Below are 22,408 nucleotides of genomic sequence, written 5' to 3' on the forward strand. Positions count from 1 at the left end.
GCGAGGGACCGTGGGGTGGACTGTCAGTGGCCCAAGCTGAGTTGTCATAAATGACCAGCCGGGTAGTATGTTGGTCGCTCTGATAGGGAACAGTGTACTTGGAAGGCCATTGTAATGTCTCTGAGAACCAGTAAATGTGCTCAGAAGACAAAACCGGTAACTGGGCATCGGCCCTAGAACGGGAGCCAGGTGCCAAGGTGTAAGAGCATCAGTGTCAGATGAGATGTTTGCCTCCTTCTCCCCATCCATTGTCCCAGGTCCAAATTTCTGAAGTCGGGGGGACCTGAAGAAGCCAGCGAGGTGGGATACAGAGGGAAGGAGTAGGTGAGCGAAGGGGGGTTGGCGTAGCCCGTGCCCCTCTCCCCGTGCACAGCCCAGTCACGAGCTAGGTGAGGGGTGAGGGGTTTGGAGAGGGAGGGTAAGGGCTTCGATTTGGATGTAAGTGAAGTTTTATTTAAACTGTAGGCCTTTGGGTGGCTCAGTCGGTTGAGCATCAGACTCTTGATTTCAGCTCAGGTCACGATCCCGGGGTGTGGGATGGAACTCCGAGTCGGGCTCTGCGTTGAGCGTGGAGCCTGCTTGGGATTCTCCCTCTCCCTCCCTCTCTCCCTCTCCTCTCTACCCCACTCACTCCCTCTCTGTCTAAAATAAAATAAATTAAATTAAATTAAATTGTAGGCCTCTAATTCCCGAAAGTGAGTGTTAGCGGAGATGGGACTCTTCTAAACGGGACCGTAGGGCTGCGGGATGTGCTCATGAGTGGGAAGAGAGTTCTGAGAGCACAGATGTGAAGGAAGTGGCTGAAGAGCCCATTGTTTGTTTGTATCCTGATGAGATAAGTCTGTTTTGTCTCCTGGCTGCTCGCATTTCCATGCATTTTGCCTTCGGAGACTTAAGTTATTTAGCTGATATTTCTATAGTTTTTCTTAAGTGCAATGATGTTTATGTGTATTATTATCTTTTTACATTTTACAAAATAGAAAAGTGAACCAATTAGTCACTTTCCAGCAAAAAACAATCCTTTTAATTTTTTTTTTAATGTTTATTTTTGAGAGAGACAGAGTGTGAGTGGAGGAGGGGCAGAGGGGCAGAACGAGAGGGAGACACAGAATCCAAAGCAGGCTCCAGGCTCTGAGCTGTCAGCACAGAGCCTGGCGTGGGGCTCGAACCCACAAATCGCAAGATCATGACCTGAACCGAAGTCAGACGCTTAACAGACTGAGCCACCCAGGCGCCCCCAAAAACAAATTCTTCTTTTTTTTTAAACAAATTCCTTTAACTGGAAATGGAACCAATTATTTCAGTGATGATTACCTAGGATGTGATAGGATATTATAAATCCCCTTAATAGATTGCCTTTTCAACACCATAGAGAACTGTAGCTATATGGCAAAGTATTCATTTTCAGAAGTTTGCATTATTTTGCTTATTAAACTAGTTACATTTTGTAATATGCAAAAAAATGTAAGCAGATATTATTCTCTGTTCTATTTATATTGTTTAAACCTCAGGCTCTAGTACTTTTGGTGTATCCCTTCAAAAAGCATCTTATCTGAAGGTCAACTAAATGAGCCTTTTGTGTTATCTCATTTCAGTAACAATAACAAAACGTAACATTCAGTGAGCGCTTCCTGTTTGTCATGCTTGGTACTCAAGGCTTCATGTGGATTTTTTCATGCAATGTTATTTCGAAATAGAGTGTATGTTGCAGGGAGAGGTGAGGAACGCTGTTCCCCAGTGCTTACTATGTGAACGGTGTCATTTTTGCTCTGCTAGAATAGGATCTCCTGAAAGGACTGTCATTGTCTGTCTTGCCTAGGCTTGGATCTCTGGTGCCGGGCACAGAGGAGATGCTCAAGAAATATTTCTCGAATCCACGTTGGATGACTGTTGAATATCTCACATACCCGTTTGATGTCAGAGACACCATAGAACTCTTTGACAACCCACAAAACATGAATAAAAAAAGAGCACACAGCACTGTTCCTATACAAAGCTATGAAATCAGAAGTTGTCCATAAAAGACCATACCACGAATCTCATATATCCCACTGGAGAATTTTGGAGAGAGAGAGCATCATTAAAGAACCTGGAACTAATATGATGTAATTTGCCTGTTGACAAGACTCCTCTGGGAGCAGTGTGGAGGCAGGAATTGAGGGTCCCAGCCTGGAAGTGGGGTGCCTGGGAAGGCCCAGTGGTCCCTGAGTTTGATCATCAGAACCTCTTGCAAGCTGTCATAAAACACAGATTCCTGGGCCCAACCCCACATCTATTGAGTAGACTTTCTGGTGGGAGGTCGAGGCATCTGTGCCCTTAACACGGCTCCACAGGTGACTCACATCCCACCAGCCTGGGAGCTTCTCATCCGATCACTGCACTATGCCCCGTGTTAGATGATGAGGGCCTGTCCCATTTGGGACAGTACGTTCATACAAGCATGGCTTACGTTGGCTCTCTTTCAGATGTGTTTTGTCACTCAAAGGTACGAAGACAACACAAGAAAAGTGTGTAAGAGATTGAAGGGGCGGCGTTTAGGATGAAACTCAGACATCCAGTACTGGTCTCACATGCTCTGTGTCTGTTTGTTCTTTCCCAGCCCGTTTTCAGTAGAGCACAAAGACCATGTCCAGGAAGGACAAGAAGGGGAATACAACCAAAAGAGATTCAAGGACAATGAGGATGACCTGGAATTCTGGAACAAGCCCTCTTTGTTTACTCCTGAATCTAGATTGGAAACACTTAGGCATATGGAAAAACAACGGAAAGACCAAGAAAAATTAAGGTATTCCACAGTGAGGCAATGCCCTGCTATGGACTGTATTTTCTTGATTGCACAGGGTTTACTCCTTCTCTGTGTTCAATCTTTGTTAGCCATCACTTAATTGACTTGGCTTCTAAGTTCAGCTTCCTGTTGAATTGTGTCTACTGACATTTGTTAATATCAAACTGCCTTCTTTAGGATGTCATGAATTATGGCATTTTACGTAGGGTCTTGTTTGGATGTCTTTAATTTTTTTTCTGTGTTTTTCTCCTTGTTGATACCTTTATTTTATTTTTATTATTATTTTTTTTAAGTTTTTTTTTTTAATTTTTCTAATGTTTATTTATTCTTGAGACAGAGACAGAACGTGAACAGGGGAGGGGCAGAGAGAGAGGGAGACACAGAATCTGAAACAGGCTCCAGGCTCTGAGCTGTCAGCACAGAGCCCAATGCAGGGCTCGAACCCACGAACTGTGAGATCATGACCTGAGCCGAAGTTGGACGCTCAACCGACTGAGCCACCCAGCACCCCTATTATTATTATTTTTTAAATTTACATCCAAATTAGTTGCATCTAGTGCAACAGTGATTTCAGGAGTAGATTCCTTAGTGCCCTCTACCCATTTAGCCCATCCCCCCTCCCACAACCCCTCCAGCAACCCTCAGTTTGTTCTCCATATTTATGAGTCTCTTCTGTTTTGTCCCCCTCCCTATTTTCATATTATTTTCGTTTCCCTTCCCTTATGTTCATCTGTTTTGTCTCGTAAAGTCCTCATATGAGTGAAGTCATATGATTTTTGTCTTTCTCTGACTAATTTCACTTAGCATAATACCCTCCAGTTCCATCCATGTAGTTGCAAATGGCAAGATTTCATTCTTTTTGATTGCCGAGTAATACTCCATTGTATATATAAACCACATCTTCTTTATCCATTCATCCATCGATGGACATTTGGGCTCTTTCCATCCTTTGGCTATTGTTGATAGTGCTGCTGGATGTCTTTAATTTTTTTTTAACAACTTTCACCGAATCAAGCAGTAGGGATGTCCCGGGTTAGAGATACTGATTATCATGGCACCGAGGAAAAGGCCACTTTGCGGGACGAATAAGTTCCATTGTGTCTCATAATTTGCAAAATTAGAAAGCAGTCTTATGAGGCATTGTTTTCCCAGTACAACCGTCTTGGACATTCAACAGCACGCTTTCACTTCTGAAACTGTTTTGATCGAACTTGACGATTTGTTAGAAGCTCGAACGCTTATGCTCTGATTGTCAGGGAAGCTTTTTAAAAGCTCGACTCGGTGTCATTCCATTTCATGTCATCGCTCAAATCTAGTACGTAAAATGTATCACTTACGGAAATGCTTACAATTCGTGTGCTTGGATGGGATCACTTAGCTCTGAAATACCGTCGTCTGCACGGCAGTTACAGGCGCGAAGCCCAGTGTCTTTCCCTGTGATTGTCACCTGCAAGCAAGAAACTGAAAGAGTGAACACAACCATTAGCAATCTCTGCTGCTTTCATACAATTTTATTCAGTAGCTAGATAGGGAGGTACAAAAACGAGAATTGAATTTTATCCAAAATGCTTGTTTGTAAAATTTGGCGGTCTGTATACGGTGAGGCCACCCAGTGCTTTGGGAAGAGCATCGGAAAACATCAGAAAATGTGGGTCCATGTGGCGACTCTGCTGCTTACTCTCTGTGCGATGTTGGCAAATACCCAACTTCTCCTCAACTCCTTCCTCGTCTGTTAAACAGGGATTCTCTCCCTGCCTTCCCTACTCCACTGTGTGGTTGAGAGAATCATAGGAGCCAATAAATGTCAAAGTACTCTGCAGACTTAAGAACCTTCTGCAATGGAAATTCTACATGTTTTTATATAATATGTATTGTATTTCCAACATATATACACATATACACCCATGTATATGCAATATATCTATATATGTATGCATGCCTGAAATGTATACATAGTACAGTATATCGTATAATACATTGTATTGAGCCTGAGACCAGGAAAAAAAAATTTCTCTCCCTGATAGCCTAAAAAAAAAAATACAGCTGGGTTGGATAGAAGACCAAGCCACTCTGTGCAAGTGCACAGTGGTGTTCCCAGTCCCATGGGTCCCTGCGATGTTTGCCCCTTCTGGAGGATGCCCCTGGATTGTCCTCGTCATGGAGACTAATGTGGTACATGGACACATTAACTTACCTGGACCAGGAGAACCAGCTTAAAATGCAGCAAAATGTGAATAAATGTACATTTTCATATACAGTTCACTATCCAAAATCGGGATTAGAAGAATGGAAATCCAAGGCAAAGACTTGCCTACAGTTCTGTCATCTACACACATTCCTCCATGTGGTTTTGTAGAGCTTGTCCATATAGGCCTTTTTAGGTTTTTATAGATCTTCAGTGATGTTGAAATAGCTAGGACTACGCTCTACATTTTTCTATGTTATCTCATGAGTCTTTCCTATCTGCACTGTTTCTTTTCCTCCATCCACGTTTTCTGCCACTTTTTAGACCAGTGAGGTAAAGAGCAGACACATGTTTTTAACAGCCGCAAAATATTTCATAGCATGAATATAGTTAGGCCACTGACTCCTCTGTTGATGGGTTTTCCTCATAGCTCCAGAGTTTTGCCACTATGAGTAATTCTGTGATAGACATTTGTTTATGTAGAATCTCATGTATTGGTATTTTTATTTCTATAGAGTCGAATCTACTTGGCATTTTAAAAATTATAATTTTTTTAAAAGTTCATTTATTTGTTTTGGGAGGGGGGGGCAGGGAGAGAGAGAGAGAGAGAGAGAGAGAGAGAGAGAGAGAGAATCCCAAGCAGGCTCTGTGCTGACAGCCACGAAGGGTTCAATCTCATGAACCATGAGACCATGACATGAGCCAAAGTCAACAGTCAGATGCTCAACTGACTGAGCCACCCAGGCACCCCTAAAAATTAAAACTTTAACTAAAGCAGAGGCTATATCCACCAATGGAGAATCGACAGTTATCTGGGTAAATCATGCATAAAATAGATGAATTTAAATATTCATGGATATTTCATGAAAAAGAGGATTTTTTCCCCCTTTTGAATTAACTGCCAAATTGTCTAGGTCACATTTTTGCCTTAAAGATATAGATAACGATCATAAAGAAATCTGCCCTGTCAATTCCCAGCGTAGGAGTAACAGAATGGACTTCATAATGGTGAATTATTCATGTATTCACAAATGCCTGATCAATTTTTCTTAAACTGTGTCACAAAAATATTCCTTTTACGTTGTTTTTCTCTCTCCCCACTGCCCTTTGCTCCCATCTCAAGTGGAAAGAAGAAGAAAGTGAAACCACCCAGGATTTTGATCACTGAAGATGGAAAAGTGTTGAATGTGAATGACCCCAAGTACGTGAGGCCAAAGAGAGGCTTGAAGAAGTCAAGTGCATGGGGGTGGTCCTGATGATGGTTTCCGTTGCGGGTTTGCTTCGCGGAGAATATATCTAAGCGTTCTTCACAAGCTCGAGGAGCCCGATAAGAATGTCATTTTGTGCATAGTTGAGAGTAGAACATCTCTGATGTTTTCGAGTGCATAACGTTATATTTCATTTTCTTGGCGTTCAGAAAATGATCTTGACATATGGGAATCTTAGTTATGTATCCGCGGAAACTTTGGGCCCTATATGCTTTTCTGCCTGAAAATTCCACGTGCATTATTGTTATGTCTATTAATTTGTAAAGCGCCACACGAACAAGCTGGCTGAGAGTATTGGTACCTTTCCTATGTGTCCCTCTACTGGACGCTCTGGGACACATCTACAAAGCACGTGAGAGCTGAGGAAAGAAACTGATGGAGATCCTTCAGGGACGTTAATGAGAGAGGGAAAATATTCGACCTGGAAATGCTCAAGTGTAATGATGGCTGCCCTATCTGGCTGTCTTAAAATCTAAAACTAGAAAGCAGGCAAAATTTAAAAAACCATAAAAGGCCATTTATAGCCAAAATACTGACCAAAAAGCCTTTGGACTAAATCTCGTTGGCTTCATTTCATTGCTCAAAGCCTGTTTCTTTTCAGTACTTCGTTTTCGACACCAGGACCAGGATAAAGAGACCGTCCTGATCATTTCCAGGCGTTGTGTATTCTATCTGCGTGGCAATCTTACATGCCAAGCAGTATTTCCTTCTCAGAGGTTCAAAGCCTGAGCCTGGGAGACGTAGAGTGGTTTGTCCAAGGCCACGTAGCTAATAGATGGTGTGACTGACTTGCTCGTGCTAACCCAGCTCTAGTGACTTCCGTGATCAAGTTCATATCTACCAGCCCCTCACACACACAGCCCTTCTCTCTCCTGCAGAAATTAACGTAGCCTGAGACACGATACTAAGCATGAGGATATGGCAGTGAATATGACAGGTGTCTGCATTCACTGAGCTCAGAAATCTAGTGGGAAGATTGTCTCTCAGCCTATAGCAGGGGGCTTAAGGGAGACCCTCAGAGCCCTCTGGGCCCCGGGTGAGACCACCTCTCCCCCTACCACACTGCCCACATTACCTGCCCCTCCTGCTAACCGTATTGAGGGGGGTTCTGTGAAGAACTGAACACCCATCACCTCCTCCTACCACCTTCCATCCTGCCGTCATCACCCTTCCTTGCCCTCCTGGGTCATCCGTCACCACCAGAAACTTAGTCCCCTGTGGCTCTGTACACCTCATTCTCTTCCCCCCTGCTGACCCCTCCTTCCCTGCCTCTGTGCCCTCTGGAGTATGTGTTGGTCAGCAAAGCCTCGATCCTCAACCTTCTCTCTCAACGTCCCTTTTATCTTCTTTCACTAAGGGAAACTCAGGGTTCTGCTTCCACGGCTGCCCTCCGTATTCTCCCTTGCCATGTACATATACCACGAAGAAAGTTGAACCTGGTAGCCACTCTCAGACCATTTTTCTTCCCTTTCCCTAAAAGTTCCCAGCCCCCTTGGAGCCGGGGCCGTCTAGATAATACCACCTCTGTCCTTATTGCGGTCGTGCACTTAGCCCTGCCCAGCGCTCACACTCGCCCTCTGCCCCACTCACTGCAGAAGACCATGTTCACCCCCCCACCCCACCCCCCGCCTGGACAAGTCTCTCTCTCTCTCTCTCTCTCTCTCTCTCTCTCTCTCTCTCTCTCTCTCTCTCTCTGCCTCCTCTGCCTCTCCTCCCATCACTGGTCATGTGACTTTGTCCTACTTGTAGACAATCCACCAAAGCCTGGCTTTTTCCCTCGCCCCGCTGCCTCACTCCCTGCCATCGTTCCCTCCCTCAGCCAGCCACACAATCCACTCTTATTCTCAGACCTGCCATCTTCTATATCTCTTCCGCCTCCAGAATCTTCCCTCGAGTGTCCCACTGGGCACCACCTCCTGTGCTCCCGGGGAGCACCCTGCACGCCCAACAATCAGAAGCCCCATTAAGAACAGGAATCTGTTCAGCCTGCTGGTTTTCTGCCTGCCTCCCCTCTCCCCTCGTGTTCTTATCTTCTGTCACTCCGCTATGCTTTTATGGTTCGTCTCAGAGATTCGTCCTTGACATGGATCTTCAAGTCCCTTGTCCTTCTTTCCTTCCCGCGTCCTCTCTCGTAATCTCAACCAAATCTACCATGCCATCTGTTGCTGGACTTGCCCTCGTGAGGCTGGAGGAAAACATTCAACTCTCCCTGCCGGTCTTACTGTAAATTTACCACCATAGATCTCTAGCGGACTTCCAGTAATCATGTTGTACTTTCTTGGGTAATTCACTCCTCTGATTTCCCGTAGCCTGCTTTCACACTGCTTGCTCCCTTCTTACTTCCATTCTGTGGTCCTGACTGGGACCTGTTTCTTACTCCATAAACAGAAGCAATCAGAAGTTTTCCCATCCAATTTACCAGCGTCCCTGGACCTGTCCACATACTCTCTTGCCTCCTGCTGCAATGGGTGGACTTCCCCTACAGAGTGACTCTCTCTGCTGGTGGACTGATCCCAAACCTCTTCCTGTAGAGGACTTGCTTCTGCAATGATTCCTTCTCTTCCGGATCACTTGTCTCCCTCCTACCAAATTGCTCTCATCAGTATACGCATGTTGTGACATCGTGTATCTTTTTTTTAAGTTTTATTTATTTATTTTGAGAGAGAGAGAGAGAGAGACCATGAGCAAGGGAGTGGGAAGAGAGAGAGAATCCCAAGCAGGCTCCACACCAGCAGCGTCCAGCACGACTTGGGGCCCAAACTCACGAACCATGAGATCATGACCTGAGCCGAAACCAGGAGTCAGATGCTTAACCGACTGAGCCACCCAGGTGCCCTGATATTGTCCATCTTCCAAAAAAAAAAAAAAAAGAAAGCTCCCTTTCTCTAGTTTCCCTTGCGGCATCAGCCCTATTTCTCTGCCCCTCTTTATAGCTGCTGTTCCTCATGGAGATGCCTGGACTCGGTCACCAGTTCCCTACTTCGCTTTCCTTCTTAAAACCATGTCTGCATATCCTGTCACATAAAACTTTTGTAGTTACGTCATTTCTATATGCTCACATCAGCTCTCTGTTCTCTGTTCACCTCACATCTATGTTTTCTGTTTACATCATCTCTGTGTTCTGTGTTCACATCATCCCCATGTTCCGTGGTCATATCATCTCCGTGTTCCATGGTCACATCATGTCCATGTTCCATGGTCACACCATCTCCATGTTCTGTGTGCTCATCATCTCTGTGTTCCATGGTCACATCATTTTTGTGTTCCGTGGTCACATTATCCCTATGTTCAGTCACATCATTTAAAATCTCAGGCCCTATGTACTTGACCCAGCAAATTTGACCAAAGTGATCATCATCTTCCTTCTTAAAGCAATTTCTTCCCTTTGCTTCAGATTCTTTGACCTTATTACCTGCTCATCTTCATAGGCTTTGCCAGATTCTCTTTGTGATGTACCTAAGTGGTGGCCAACTCCTCAGCTGCCTTCTTGTTTCACGTTGACTCTGTGAAGCTCTCACCAAATTCCATGGCTTTAAACACCATCTGTACATTACAACCAGATCCAACCTCTTCTCTGAACTCAAGGCTTGGATGTTTAATGAGCTATTTGTCCTCGCCATGTGATTATAAGATAGGTATTATAAACTTACCATGACAGAAGCAGAAGTCCTAATTTCTATCCCCACGATCACTTTCCGTCTCGTTCCCCAGCGTTCTCCAACTCAGTAGCAAGCATCCACCTTGGATTCATCCTTGACTCTTCTCTCTGTCATGTTATCAGTGACTTTATAATTTCTTCCTTCAATATCACCTGAATCCACGGCTTCTCACTAACGCCATCCCCCACCACCTTAGAACGTGTCATCTGCCTCTTGCCCGGAGAGTTGCAGTAGCTTGCTAAGTAGTCTTTGTAATTCATGACTGGGTCTCCCATAGTCTCTTCCATCCAACTGGAGGAAGAAGAAGAGAGGGAGAAAAGGACACATGCGCCCTCTCTTTAAGGAAATTCCTGGAGAGTGCCATATAATGCTCTCCTTCAGGGAACTAAATCACATGACTATATCCAGCTGCGGGGGGTGCAGGAAAGTGTCACCTTTATTCTGCACGGCCATGTTCCTAGTTAAAATCAGGGGTCCTATTACTGTGGAGAAAGGGGAAGTGGACCGTGAGGGAATGAATAGCAATCTCTACTGTAGAAAACCTCTCTGAAATTACCTTTCAAATGATCTGCCAAGAGAGAGTTCAAGTTGGCTGGCTGGACAATTGGGGCATAAGCAATCAAGGCAGAGGGACCGGCACATAAGAAAGCTCCTGAGAGGAGATCACAAAGGGATGGGTCATTTGAGCAACTGAAGGAGTCCCGCATGGCTGGGTCATTGAAAGCACCAAAAGGGACGGCCCCACACAGACATCTTGCTGATGGCCAAATTGTTCCAAACGATTTAGCATACATCCTTTAATATTGTTTTACTATATACTTTACAGAATGGTATGACAAGTGAAATGCTCAAAATAAATCAGCCAAATAATTCTGAATGGTATGTTGACACTATGGAAGCTATACCTCAGACCGAGCCGTACGGTATAGTTGAAAGATGTAGGGCTTTGAAATCCTGCCTCTCCAGGCTCACATGGCCGCCTTCCCAGCTGTGTCAACCTCTCTGAACCTCTGTTTCTTCGTCTATATGGAGGTGATAGATCATGGGCAGTGTCTCAGCATTTTCCAAGGTGGTGCAAAGGTCAACAATGAAAGGAGAAAAAGAAAAGATGGCAAGGAGAAAGAAGGAAGACAGGACTATTTAAAACTGAAGGGATAGAACGCTGGGTAAGGGAGGCAGATATGACATTTTCTTCCCCATAAACAATCCCAGCGTTTTAGTTTTGCTTCTAACAAACTTGAATGAAATCGAAAAGAAAGCTTTAACCACCAGATGTCTCTATCTCTGCACCAATGCTACTTTTTTTGTATGTAGTTTGCCTTAGGATTCTCACATTTCAACAAGGTAAATAAATAATTTATGCGTGTATTGTAGGTTTCCGTTGAGAGTTTTAAATAACACCTCCCAGAATAAGTTTGTCATCGGGGATTAGTATATACTTATTACCAAGTTTATTTTTGATAAGGGGTGGGATACCTGTACAGTATTGCTAAAGACGTCATCTTTTTTTTTTCTTCCCCCCAACGGATTGATTGTTCCTTAGACTTGACTTCTCCTTGAAAGATGATGAAAAACGTAACCAGATCATCCTGGACCTTGCTGTCTATAGGTAAAGGCATTTTATTATGGGTTTACTTAATGGCTTCTCTGGTGTCATTCTCAGTGCCATCTCTTGAGTCCTGAAGTATTTTGTAATGGAATTTGGTTTGCCAAACGAAGAAGTTTTGTTTTGTTTTTTAAGCCCGAGAACTTACCATAATTTTAAAAAGCATGAAAATGAAAACAAAGGCAGAGGTAAATAAACCCATAATCCCAGGGCTACGAACTTTGGACTTTCTGTTTGGAAGGCAGAGTTTAGTTATTTACTTTTAATCTTTTTTGTAATTTTTAAAAATGTTTATTTATTTTTGAGAGAGAGAGAGAGAGAGAGAGAGAGAGAGAGAGAGAGAGAGAGAGCATGAGCAGGGGAGGGGCAGAGGTAGAGGGAGACACAGAATCAGAAGCAGGCGACAGGCTCTGAGCTGTCAGCACAGAGCCCGACATGGGGCTTGAACTCTCGAGCTGTGAGATCATGCCCTGAGCCAAAGTCAGAGGCTTAACCAACTGAGCCACCCAGGTGCCCCTACTTTTAATTTTTTAAATCCTGTTTGTGAGGGAGGGCGCATGAACCGGGGGAAGGGGCAGAGAGACAGGAGAGAGAGAATCCCAGGCAGGCTCTTCGCCCAGCCCATGACTTTGGGATCACCACCTGAGCTGAAACCAAGACTCTAAAGCTCAACCAACTGAGCCACCCTGGCCCTGTGGCTCAGGCCTAGTTTACATAATTGTCAGAGCTTTGCTGTTTCCTAACGCTGATACCACGGGCCCCTCGGCTTTCCCTACTGCCGCTGTCCTTTTATATTCCTCCTTGTTTTTTCCAAATCACTCTGATGTGACAGTAAGCACCAGGCGGTGGGTGGTGGCCCCCGCCTCCCAGTCCCCTCTTAGAGACCCAGGGGTACCCCCTGCAGCTATTTTTTTTTTTTTTTTTTTTTTTTAACCTCCAGAAGACACTTTTTCCCCTGGCCGTGTCCCTGCCTCATTTCTTTAGGATTGTAGGTTTCGGCTCACTGTCCTTCATGCGTCTGACTTCAGGGTCCACGTATAGGGTCTTTCCACTTCTCCAGCCTTTTCAAGACACACTGGTGCCTCGGGACTTTGCACCCATGCATCCCTCTGCCTGCACCGCCATCACCCTGGGTGCCCACGTGGCTGGCTGCCTCACTTCCTGCGGGCCTCTGGTCACATGTCACTTCATTATGGAGGCCCCTGTGCCCCGCTATCCGATGTAAAACAGTGCCTACCCCTACCCCAGCACTTCCTCCCACCTCTTCGCGCTTTTTGATTTCTACCTGACAAACTGTTAATTTACTTGCATTTTTTTAAATGTGCGGTCAAGGCAGGAACTTTGTTCGGCCCTCCTTATGTCTCCAGCACCCACAAGGTGTGAGTGCAGGAACGAATGAATGCCTGAGTGAGTGAATGAATGAATACTGGTAATGGGAGCCAGTGAACATTCACATGCATGCATTTTAATACAGTCCTCTCTCTTTCTAAGGCCCGTTTTGTGGGCTCTATCTCATCTGATCTTCCAGTAACCCAGTGAAGGAAGAGGGATTGTTATCCTGAAATTCATCCAAAAGGGAGTAAATTTCCAGAGAGCGAGTCTTGTCAAAGTAACTACAGTAATCAGAGGGGCCAGGACATGTACTCACAGCCCGACATCCCACTTTGTTTACTTGTGGTAAAATACACATAACTTAAAATTTGCCATTTCTGCCATTTCAAGTGTCCGATTCGGAGGCACTCGGTAACTTCGCGATGCCGTGCGGCCTTACCACCGCTGAGCCCCAGGACAACCTCATCACTGCAGAACGGAAGCGCATGGCCACTAAGTAGTCATTTCACAGGGAAATGAGAAACGTACCCTGTGCCCTGGCCCCCGCGAGCCTGCGCTCTGTCTCTATAGATTTGGCAATTCTCGATACTTCGTATAAACGGAATCACTTGTGGTCTTGTGTCCTTTCACGTAGCGTAACGTCTTCGGGGCTCATCTGTGTTGTAGCGGGTATTAGAATTCCCTTCCTCTTTGCGGCCGAGTAATACTCCATTGTCTGCACGGACCACATTTCTGTTCACCCACTCACCGGTTGATGCCATTTGGGTTGTTTCCACCTTCGGCTCTGGTGAGGAAGGGCTAGTCCTTCGTGTGTTCCTTCCTTCTCATGACAAGATGCCCCGTCTCACCTCCTGTTAATTCTCCTGCCCACGCGCCGCCAGTCCATCTGCCTTTAAAGAGCGCCGAGCTCTTCTCCTGATTTCGTGTCCTCTGACCCTGCAGCAACCCGAGCTCCCTTTCTGTTGTGTTTCATTAAACACTCTCATTCATCCTTTTAGTTCTTTCCATTTTTTGGTCATATTCCTGGAGTTTAATGAACGTGTACCCCTTTCTCTTTGTAGCTCTCTTGGCCTCTTCACGTTCAATTCCCGAACGAAGACTTTCCTCATGCCCCTGTCGTGCACTTTTTCAAGGAGTGGTGCGACTTCTCCTGTCTAGGTAGTAAAATCCCTCCCTTCCCTTCCCACGATTCTGTCTGAACTGATGACACTAACACTCCTTGTGATCTTCATTGGCGCACGGACGTATCTCTGAAAGTTAAATTCGTTCATTCGTTCATTCGTTTGTTCATGTGCTCATTCATTCGTTCGTCTGTATATTCTTTCTGTCTCTATCCAGAAATATCAGTAGAACACCTCCTATGTACCGGGCACGGGAGGCTGTCACTGGCACATTCCAAAGACAGTCTCTGCTGTCCTAGAGCTTACGGCCCCGTGGGGGAACCAGAAGTAAACAGGCAGGCGTCTAACAAGTCAGGGTGCTGCACAGGAAGGGCCAGAGTCCGGGGGTGGCGCCCGGGGGTCCTGCAGTCCGGTGGTCCGTGTATAGGGGATGCTCAGGGAAGCTGCTGGACTGAGCGCTGACGATTGCGGGATGAGAAGTGGTGGGCTTTGCAGAGGACCAGCAGAAGGTGGTCTTGGGCAGAGGCGAACAGCACGCGAGGACCTCGTAGGTAAGGGCAGATGAACGCTTTAGGAGGCCCCACGCGTGAACGAGAAGATGTGATCCGTTAGCGTGGTAGATACTCAACGAGGTTTGGGGAGACCTTGCCCAGCCTTGGTATTGTTACGAGAATTTTTATTTTTATTATTACAAGCATGATGATTTGTCAACGCCAGCTCCGGACTAGGCGCTATGCCTGGGTCTTGACTGTGATCTTAGGGGGCGGGGCACTTCCCATCCTTATTTTCCAGGTGAGGAAACAGGCGGGGAGGGGTTAAGGAATGTCGTCCAAGGTAACAGAGGAAGAGGGGGTGGGGTCAATTCCTGACCATCTGTGTGACCCAGGCCTGTGCCTGCGGCCCTGGTGTTCTCCTTAATGTTTGTGATTTCTAAATCCTCACTGCATTCGCTAAAGTTCACAATCAGTATTTTTCTAATGATTACTTATCTTCGAGAGACAGAGCGTGAGCAGGGGAGGGGCAGGGAGAGAGAGAGAGAGAGAGAGGGAGACAGAAGATCCACACTTACAGCAACAAGCTCGACGTGGGGCTTGAACTCACAAACCGTGAGCTCTTGACCTGAGCCCGAGTCAGACATCCGACCGACTGAGCCACCGAGGCGCCCAACACAATATTTTTAAATGTCCAATTATACGTATAATCGTTTGTCTACATAAGCGAGATGAAGCCTGAATCTTTGATTTGTTCATAAAGCCAAGGAGAACAATTACCAGCCGATCCTGGGGTCCCTGCCATAGATGGAAGGCTTTGCTTAATCAGCAGGAGGTAGCTTGGCAGGGAAAAGCAAAGCCAGTCTTGCGGGGGTGGGGGGGTGGCATTGTGGCAGCTGCAGAACAGCTGTGGGGACAGAGAGCAGCTAAGGAAGAGGGAGTGGGGGTCTGCAGGCCCCACTCGTAGTAGGCTCAACATCCCTGGCTATTCATGTCAGTCTTAAGGGCTTAAAATAAAATATTCATGAAAGAACCTGGCAAGCTGTTTTTGTTTTTTGTTTTTTGGTTGTTTTTTTTCTTTGCAAACCTCTCGTGTTTTCAGGCCGCAGATATTTTTAGGTGAGGGGCAATCAATGCCAAGTGTACTTGTGGCTCTAAAAATGAAATTGCTGATATATTGAATTTCCTTTGGTTTAGGGATTAACGTAAGACAAACTTCTTAAGACCTGTTCAGCATGGAAATTGTAAACCTCTCTTTCATTTAACACGGTTCTTTAAAATTTTTTTTTTTACATTTACTTATTTTTGAGAGACAGAGCACAAGTGGGGGGCGGGGGGCAGAGAGAGAAGGAGACACAGAATCAGAAGCAGGCTCCAGGCTCTGAGCTGTCAGCACAGAGCCCGACGCGGGGCTCGAACCCACAAACCGTGAGATCATGACCTGAACTGAAGTCGGACGCCCAACCGACTGAGCCACCCAGGCGCCCCTAACATGGTTCTTTAAATGTTAGTTTTTATTTGCACTTCTTTAAGCTTAATTTTTGTGAAAATTCTAACATTGGACATGTTTGATTTTGAAGGTATATGGACACCTCTTTAATCGATGTAGATGTGCAACCAACTTACGTACGGGTCATGGTCAAAGGGAAGGTAAGTATAATGCAGTCGACTGTTAACAATTTCAAAAGCTAAGTCTGCAACTCAGCTAGGTTGCCTCAAAAATTGTTAGAGTAATATGAAAATAGGAAAAAAGAAGCCCAATCAGAGAGCTACTTTTTAGACACATGATTTTTAAACGTTTTTAACAATTTTTCTTGATATTTATTTAGTTTAGAGAGAGAGACTGAGCACGAGCAGGGGACGGGCATAGAGAGAGGGAGACACAGAATCCGAAGCAGGCTCTAGTCTCCGAGCTGTCCGCACAGAGCCTGACGTGGGGCTCGAACCCACAAACCATGAAATTATGACCTGAGCCGAAGTCGGATGCTTAACCAACTGAGCCACCCAGGCGCCCCCGGACACATGATTTCATACAATGGGAGTGGTTGTTGACCAGCCACGGTGCAGCTCCATAAAATTATTATTTTTAACTTATTTCCGTTGTGTTAGTACTGTTCCAAAGCAGTTATGGTTATATATGTGGTAGCCTATGCTTGAGATTATATTTAAATTACGTACCCACTTTAAATTGTCAATGATTTCATTCACAGCAATTGTAATTTTATAATTTTTGAAATAGTATTTTTGGCTGATTATGAGCATTCACAGTAGTCCTATAAAGACTTTAAAATGGAAATGCGTTGATAGTTCATGACAAGGAGTTTTATCTGTAAATCCTTTATTATTAGTCATGTTAACATAAACGGACCAATGACTATTTTGCTGTTTGTGATCGATGACTGTTCTTTAGACCATCCATTAAAACAGGTAAAACAGTTCCTGCATGTCATGCGTAGCCCGGACATGGGTTCTTTTTTTCCTAAGTCTGAGCACGTTGTTTTTAAAATGGCATGGTGGGTCTTGAATTTGTAATGAAAATGCCTCTTGAAGTAACCCTCTCCCGCAATACGCAAACTTCCTGTTTGTCGTCAGCCGTTTCAGCTTGTTCTTCCTGCCGAAGTGAAGCCGGACAGCAGCTCTGCTAAGCGATCTCAGACGACAGGGCATCTGGTGATCTGCATGCCCAAGGTAGGCCATGTCACTTGCCACTTGGATCGATTTCCAGCCTGGACGCGTCGGCTCCTGAAGGAACTTGACCTATCAAAGCTAATGATGGCTGCTCTGGGTTGAGGGAACCAGAAGATCCGCTCACCCCAGCTAAGGCAGGAGAACCGGGACGTGTGAGAACAGAGCTGAGACTGGGGCACAGTTGGGACCCGGGGGCGGGGGGCGGGGGGCCTCACCCCATCACCACTCGGCCAGTTGTTCTCGGCTCTGCAGCCCCCTCCCACCTCTGCAGCCAGAGCGGCGGTGGGGGTTGGTGTGTGTGAGTCCCCTCGTCCTTCCAAGTGGGACAGGTATCACGAGCACATCTATTACATGGCGATCAGTACTTTTAACCATAAAGAAGTGTTTCATCTCGAGAAAGTAGGGAGGGCTCGGGCAGGGGAGGGTCAGGGTCTCTCCAATATGTTAGCTTTGTCCTCAGACTCACTTCCTTCCTGAGAGGAGCACTCGCAGCCACGGGGACAGCACGCTCTCTTGTCCTTCCCTTGCATGAAGATAGACAAACGGAGAATCAGGGACAGACACAGAGAGATGAGCCTCCCCATCACCCTGGAACAAAAGTTCCTCTGGACTAATCAGGACGATTTAGCTGAAGAGCCCAGCAAGTCTTGATTAACTTAACCTTGGGCAATGAAACCCATCTCTGGCCAAAGGGATAGTAGTACTTTGTTTGGTTTCTATTATTTTATATTGGTTACTATTATCTCCTCCCATGACCTGGGGTGGGGTCAGCTTTGCCCTAGTCACTCAGGTTTCAAAGGGGCAGAGTAGATGAGCCAGTCAAATGGGGTTCTGGTCTTGAAGAAAAACAGGACAATGGGGATGGGGTGTCTGCCCCAGAGAATAAACTTGATTAACCAGTAAGGTTTCGATAATAATTTATTAATCCTTCATTTTCCCATAGCCAGATTTGTAACAGATCGATTATGGGTGGTCAAGTATGTATTTTTGCTCTGAGTCAGTAAAAAAAGCAAATACAATGTGCTGTCGGGCAATAAGAGGGCAAACACAGCCTTAAGAATCACATTGTCCTTGGTAACTATGACCGGTTAGGGAAGTGCTTGTATGCTAATTAGGATAGCCCATAGGGAACTCTGAGAGATAACCTAATTACCTCAGTCCTCTGATCTACACAAGTGTGTGATGCTGTGATCAGCAATCTCTTTTTTTTTTTTTTTTGCAACTTGCATTCGAACTGAAACATGAAATTTTTCATGTTGAAGACACATGAAAAGTATAGAAAGCGGCTTATTAAAAAGCATCCTAGGGGCGCCTGGGTGGCGCAGTCGGTTAAGCCTCCGACTTCAGCCAGGTCACGATCTCGCGGTCCGTGAGTTCGAGCCCCGCGTCAGGCTCTGGGCTGATGGCTCGGAGCCTGGATCCTGTTTCCGATTCTGTGTCTCCCTCTCTCTCTGCCCCTCGCCCTTTCATGCTCTGTCTCTCTCTGTCCCAAAAATAAATAAACGTTGAAAAAAAAAATTAAAAAAAAAAATAAAAAGCATCCTAGAAGAGCGCCATTGAAGATGAGATAATTTACATAGAGGGACTCAGAATGGTTGTATTTTGTTCTCACTCATAAACTACGAATAACATTTTTCCTTTGAGGTATCTATTTTTAAGGTTTTAGACTACTATGTTCAACAAACATTGATGCGCGTTATCTCTGTTGTTATTTCTTTTAAATTATTATTCAATTAATCCCTCTTAGCATTCCTTTATATGTCTCTTACTTTTAAAAGGTAGATAATCAGTTTGCATTCCCACCAAGGTGCAAGAGGGCTCCCCTTTCTCCGCATCCTCACCAACACGTGTTATTTCCTGTGTTGTTGATTTTAGCCATTCTGACAAGGTGTGAAGTGATGTCTACATTGTAGTTTTGATTCGTATTTCCCTGATGACCAGTGATGTTGGGCATCTTTTCATGTGTCTGTTGGCCATCTGGATGTTTTCTTTGGAAAAAATGTCTGTTCAGGTCTTCGGCCCATTTTTTAATTGGATTATTTGTTTGGGGGGTATTGAGTTTTGGAAGGTTTTTAAAGTTTACTTATTTTGAGAGGGAGCAAGTGAGGGGGGTGGCAGAGAGAGAGAGAGAGAGAGAGTGAGAGAATCCCAAGCAAGCTCTGCACTACCAGCACAGAGCCCGATGCAGGGCTTGAACCCACAAACCGCGAGATCATGGCTTGAGCTGAAATCAAGAGCCCGACGCTCGACTGACTGAGCCACCTAGGCACCCCAGTTTTATAAGATTTTTGTATTTTGGGGATACTAACCCTTTATCAGACATGTCATCTACAAATATATTCTTGCCATTCAGTAGGTTGAATTTTAGTTTTGTTGATTCTTTCTTTCTGTGTGCAAAAGCTTTTTATTTCGATGAGGTCCCAATAGTTTATTTTTGCCTTTGTCTCCCTTGCCTCAGGAGACATACCTAGTAAGAGACTGCTACGGCTGATGTCGAAGGGGCTGCTGCCTGTGTTCTTCTCTAAGACTTTAATTGTCAAATCACTAAACTGCACACCTCAAACTGAACGATAGTCAGTGAAAACAACCTGTGGAGAATAATTTCTTGCCCAAAAATAGTTGGTTTTCGTTCATGAGTGAGACATTTGCAAGGACTATAAAGTTCAAAGAACAAAACCCTTCTCTTAAACATCATCACAAGTGAAAACTCCAGAACCCTGACTTTACTTATGCGTACTATTAAAAGTATGCATTACTGAAAATTGACTTCGTCATAGAAACTCTTGAAGTACCAAACTACTGAGCTATTTATATGTCCAGGCCTCTAACTTACTGTGGAATTGACTGCATCTGGCTGCATTATAATTACTGAGGCAGCGACTTGGAATTGTAAAGCATCTTGTAAAAGTCGGGTAGACCCTTAGGTACAATTTTGATTCATTCACAAAATGGTGTTGTCATTAGTTAACATATTGATAACCTAGTTCCAGAAATACCCAACGTGCCCTTTAGTAGTTCTTAATATTGGGATACTCTAACGAAAAGAAGATCCGATTTGATATTTGGTTCCCTTTTATGATAATATTTGTAAAGAATACTGCAAAGAGCTGACCTGTTTGATTGTGTCTGTGTTGTGACGATTATATTGTGTTTATTGGTGGAAATTCAAGGGTGTGTACGATTTCCAAGGACATAAAATTTGTAATCGAATCCACAAAATGCTGTAATATTTCTCATCAGACCCTTCCTCCAGCATGTTGTCCTAGACATCAAATTAATAATTTTCTCTTTTCTCACTCCTAAATGGGGCTGGATCTTTGCAGACTGCGTGCTTGTAGGCAAGTTTTATCGAGTCTGCTCCCTGTCACAGGGGTCGTGGCTAAATTTTCTGTTGCCGACATGCCAGTGGGTCCTCCCAGCTCAGGTCCACATTCCGAGAGGCTTTCCCCTCCTGCCATCTACAGCACCAGATGCTTCCCGACATCCGCCACTGAGTCCGTGTCCTGTGGATAGATGTAATTGATATACAAATGTCACAATCCCTAGCGTGCTGCTAGAATTCCTCTGTCTTCACGTACCATCTTATAACTTCACTTGTGGGCGCCGTGTCTCCCAGGATGCCGTCCCCTACTGTACCTTCCCCACCATGACTTCAAGGGCCAATGTCTTGGCTACCGTTGACGAGTGCGGTAGTGGATGAAGACGTACTCCAGCTCTCTCGGCAGGGTAGCATCGGGCAATCCACTGCTCAGATGGCAGGCAGAGGAGTAGGAAACTTTCTGTTTCGTGAGTTTTTTCACAGTCCTGTTCACCGGTTAGTGGCATTTTTTCCCTTAGGTTCTAGCACTGTTTTATTCACTAGCCTTAGTTTTGGGGGCATGGTAGAGGGAATCTCAGTTCCAGTGTGTGCAGCCTTTTATTACATTAGACGTATCCAGGCAAGGGACATGGCCTCTGGGTGTCCTCTATCAAACTCAGTCTTTTTTTTTGGAGAAGTGTTGGTAATTCCTTTTTCAGCACAGCCGCCAGGATGATGGTTTTATAATATATGTAAGTCAGATCAAGTCCCATTTCCCATATCATTCAGAGTTAAAGGTGAAACGTCCTAATCACCTCCCCCTGCCATTATCCCTCTGACATCATCTTGTACACTTTACCTTCGATCATTCCAGCCATGTTGGCCTCCCTGTTATTTTACAAACAGGATAAACAGTCTTCTACCACAGGACCCTTGCACCTAGCGTCCGGTCTGTTGGGATGCTTTTCCCCCAGATACCCTCATGGTTTGCTCTCTCAACTTTTCCATGTTTCTATTCAAGTGTCCTCCTATCCATGGGTCTTTTCTGATCCCTGTATCTAGAAAGCATCCCCTCGTTACCCTAGCATTCACTATCCCCCTTGCTGCTATATATTCTTCATAGACTGTATCACGACCTAACAGCCTATATATTTGTTTATTTCTTTGTCTATCCCCCTCAAGAAGAATTTAAGATTTATGAGAACAGGGATTTTTGTCTGTTCTTATCAGTAGTACTCTGTCACTGGCACCAAGAACAGAGCCTGACAAAGAGAAGGTGTTAAGTTTTGTTCAATGAGTGAATACCTTAAGTGCATCTTTGAAATACATTTAATGGGGCACCCGGGTGGCCCAATCGGTTGAGTGCCCGACTTCGGCTCAGGTCATGATCTCACAGTTTGTGAGTTCGAGCCCCGCGTCGGGCTCTGTGCTGACAGCTCGGAGCCTGGAGCCTGCTTCGGATTCTGTGTCTCCCTCTCTCTCTGCCCCTCCCCCGCTCATGTTCTCTCTCTCTCTCTCTCTCTCTCTCTCTCTCTGTCTCTCTGTCTCTCTCTCTCTGTCTCTCTCTCTCTCTCTCTCTCTCTCAAAACTAAATAAACCTTAAAAATTTTTAAGAATTTAAAAAAAACAGATGAAATACATTTAGTATTGGAACGTGAATCTCCTGCTTAATTATTTTCTCCCCCAACCGTTTCCCTATTATTTTTCCATGCAGGTTAACTTTAAAGTAGTTTTATCTAATTCTGCCTCCAGAAGTGCTGTTGGGATTTTTGTTGTCATTGCAGTTTAGAAGCAGGGGAAATGATTAAGGAAGGGGCTCTGGAGCCAGAGAACCCAGGTTAAACCCTGGTAATTGTACTCAGCATTTGTATGGCCGTGGGCAAATTATTAATCCTTCTGTGCCTCAGATTCCCTGTCCATAAAATGATATTAATAATCACTCATGTCACAAAAGGTTATTGTGAGGATTATATAA

General features: G+C 44.9%; 1 protein-coding gene across 2 annotated transcripts in view; it reads left to right on the forward strand.

Annotated features, from left to right (window-relative positions):
• Positions 1-22,408, forward strand: part of LRRC6 (leucine rich repeat containing 6) — an 81,376-nt gene that overhangs the window by 30,716 nt on the left and 28,252 nt on the right. For both annotated transcript variants that reach the window (XM_030304392.1, XM_030304393.2), the window contains exons 6-10: positions 2,600-2,785; positions 6,094-6,171; positions 11,441-11,506; positions 16,028-16,097; positions 17,040-17,135. In XM_030304392.1, coding sequence (XP_030160252.1) covers positions 2,600-2,785; positions 6,094-6,171; positions 11,441-11,506; positions 16,028-16,097; positions 17,040-17,135 — 496 coding nt within the window. The remainder of the gene's footprint in view (positions 1-2,599; positions 2,786-6,093; positions 6,172-11,440; positions 11,507-16,027; positions 16,098-17,039; positions 17,136-22,408) is intronic.

The sequence above is a fragment of the Lynx canadensis genome, chromosome F2 (assembly GCF_007474595.2).
Source record: "Lynx canadensis isolate LIC74 chromosome F2, mLynCan4.pri.v2, whole genome shotgun sequence".
Lineage (NCBI taxonomy): Eukaryota > Metazoa > Chordata > Mammalia > Carnivora > Felidae > Lynx > Lynx canadensis.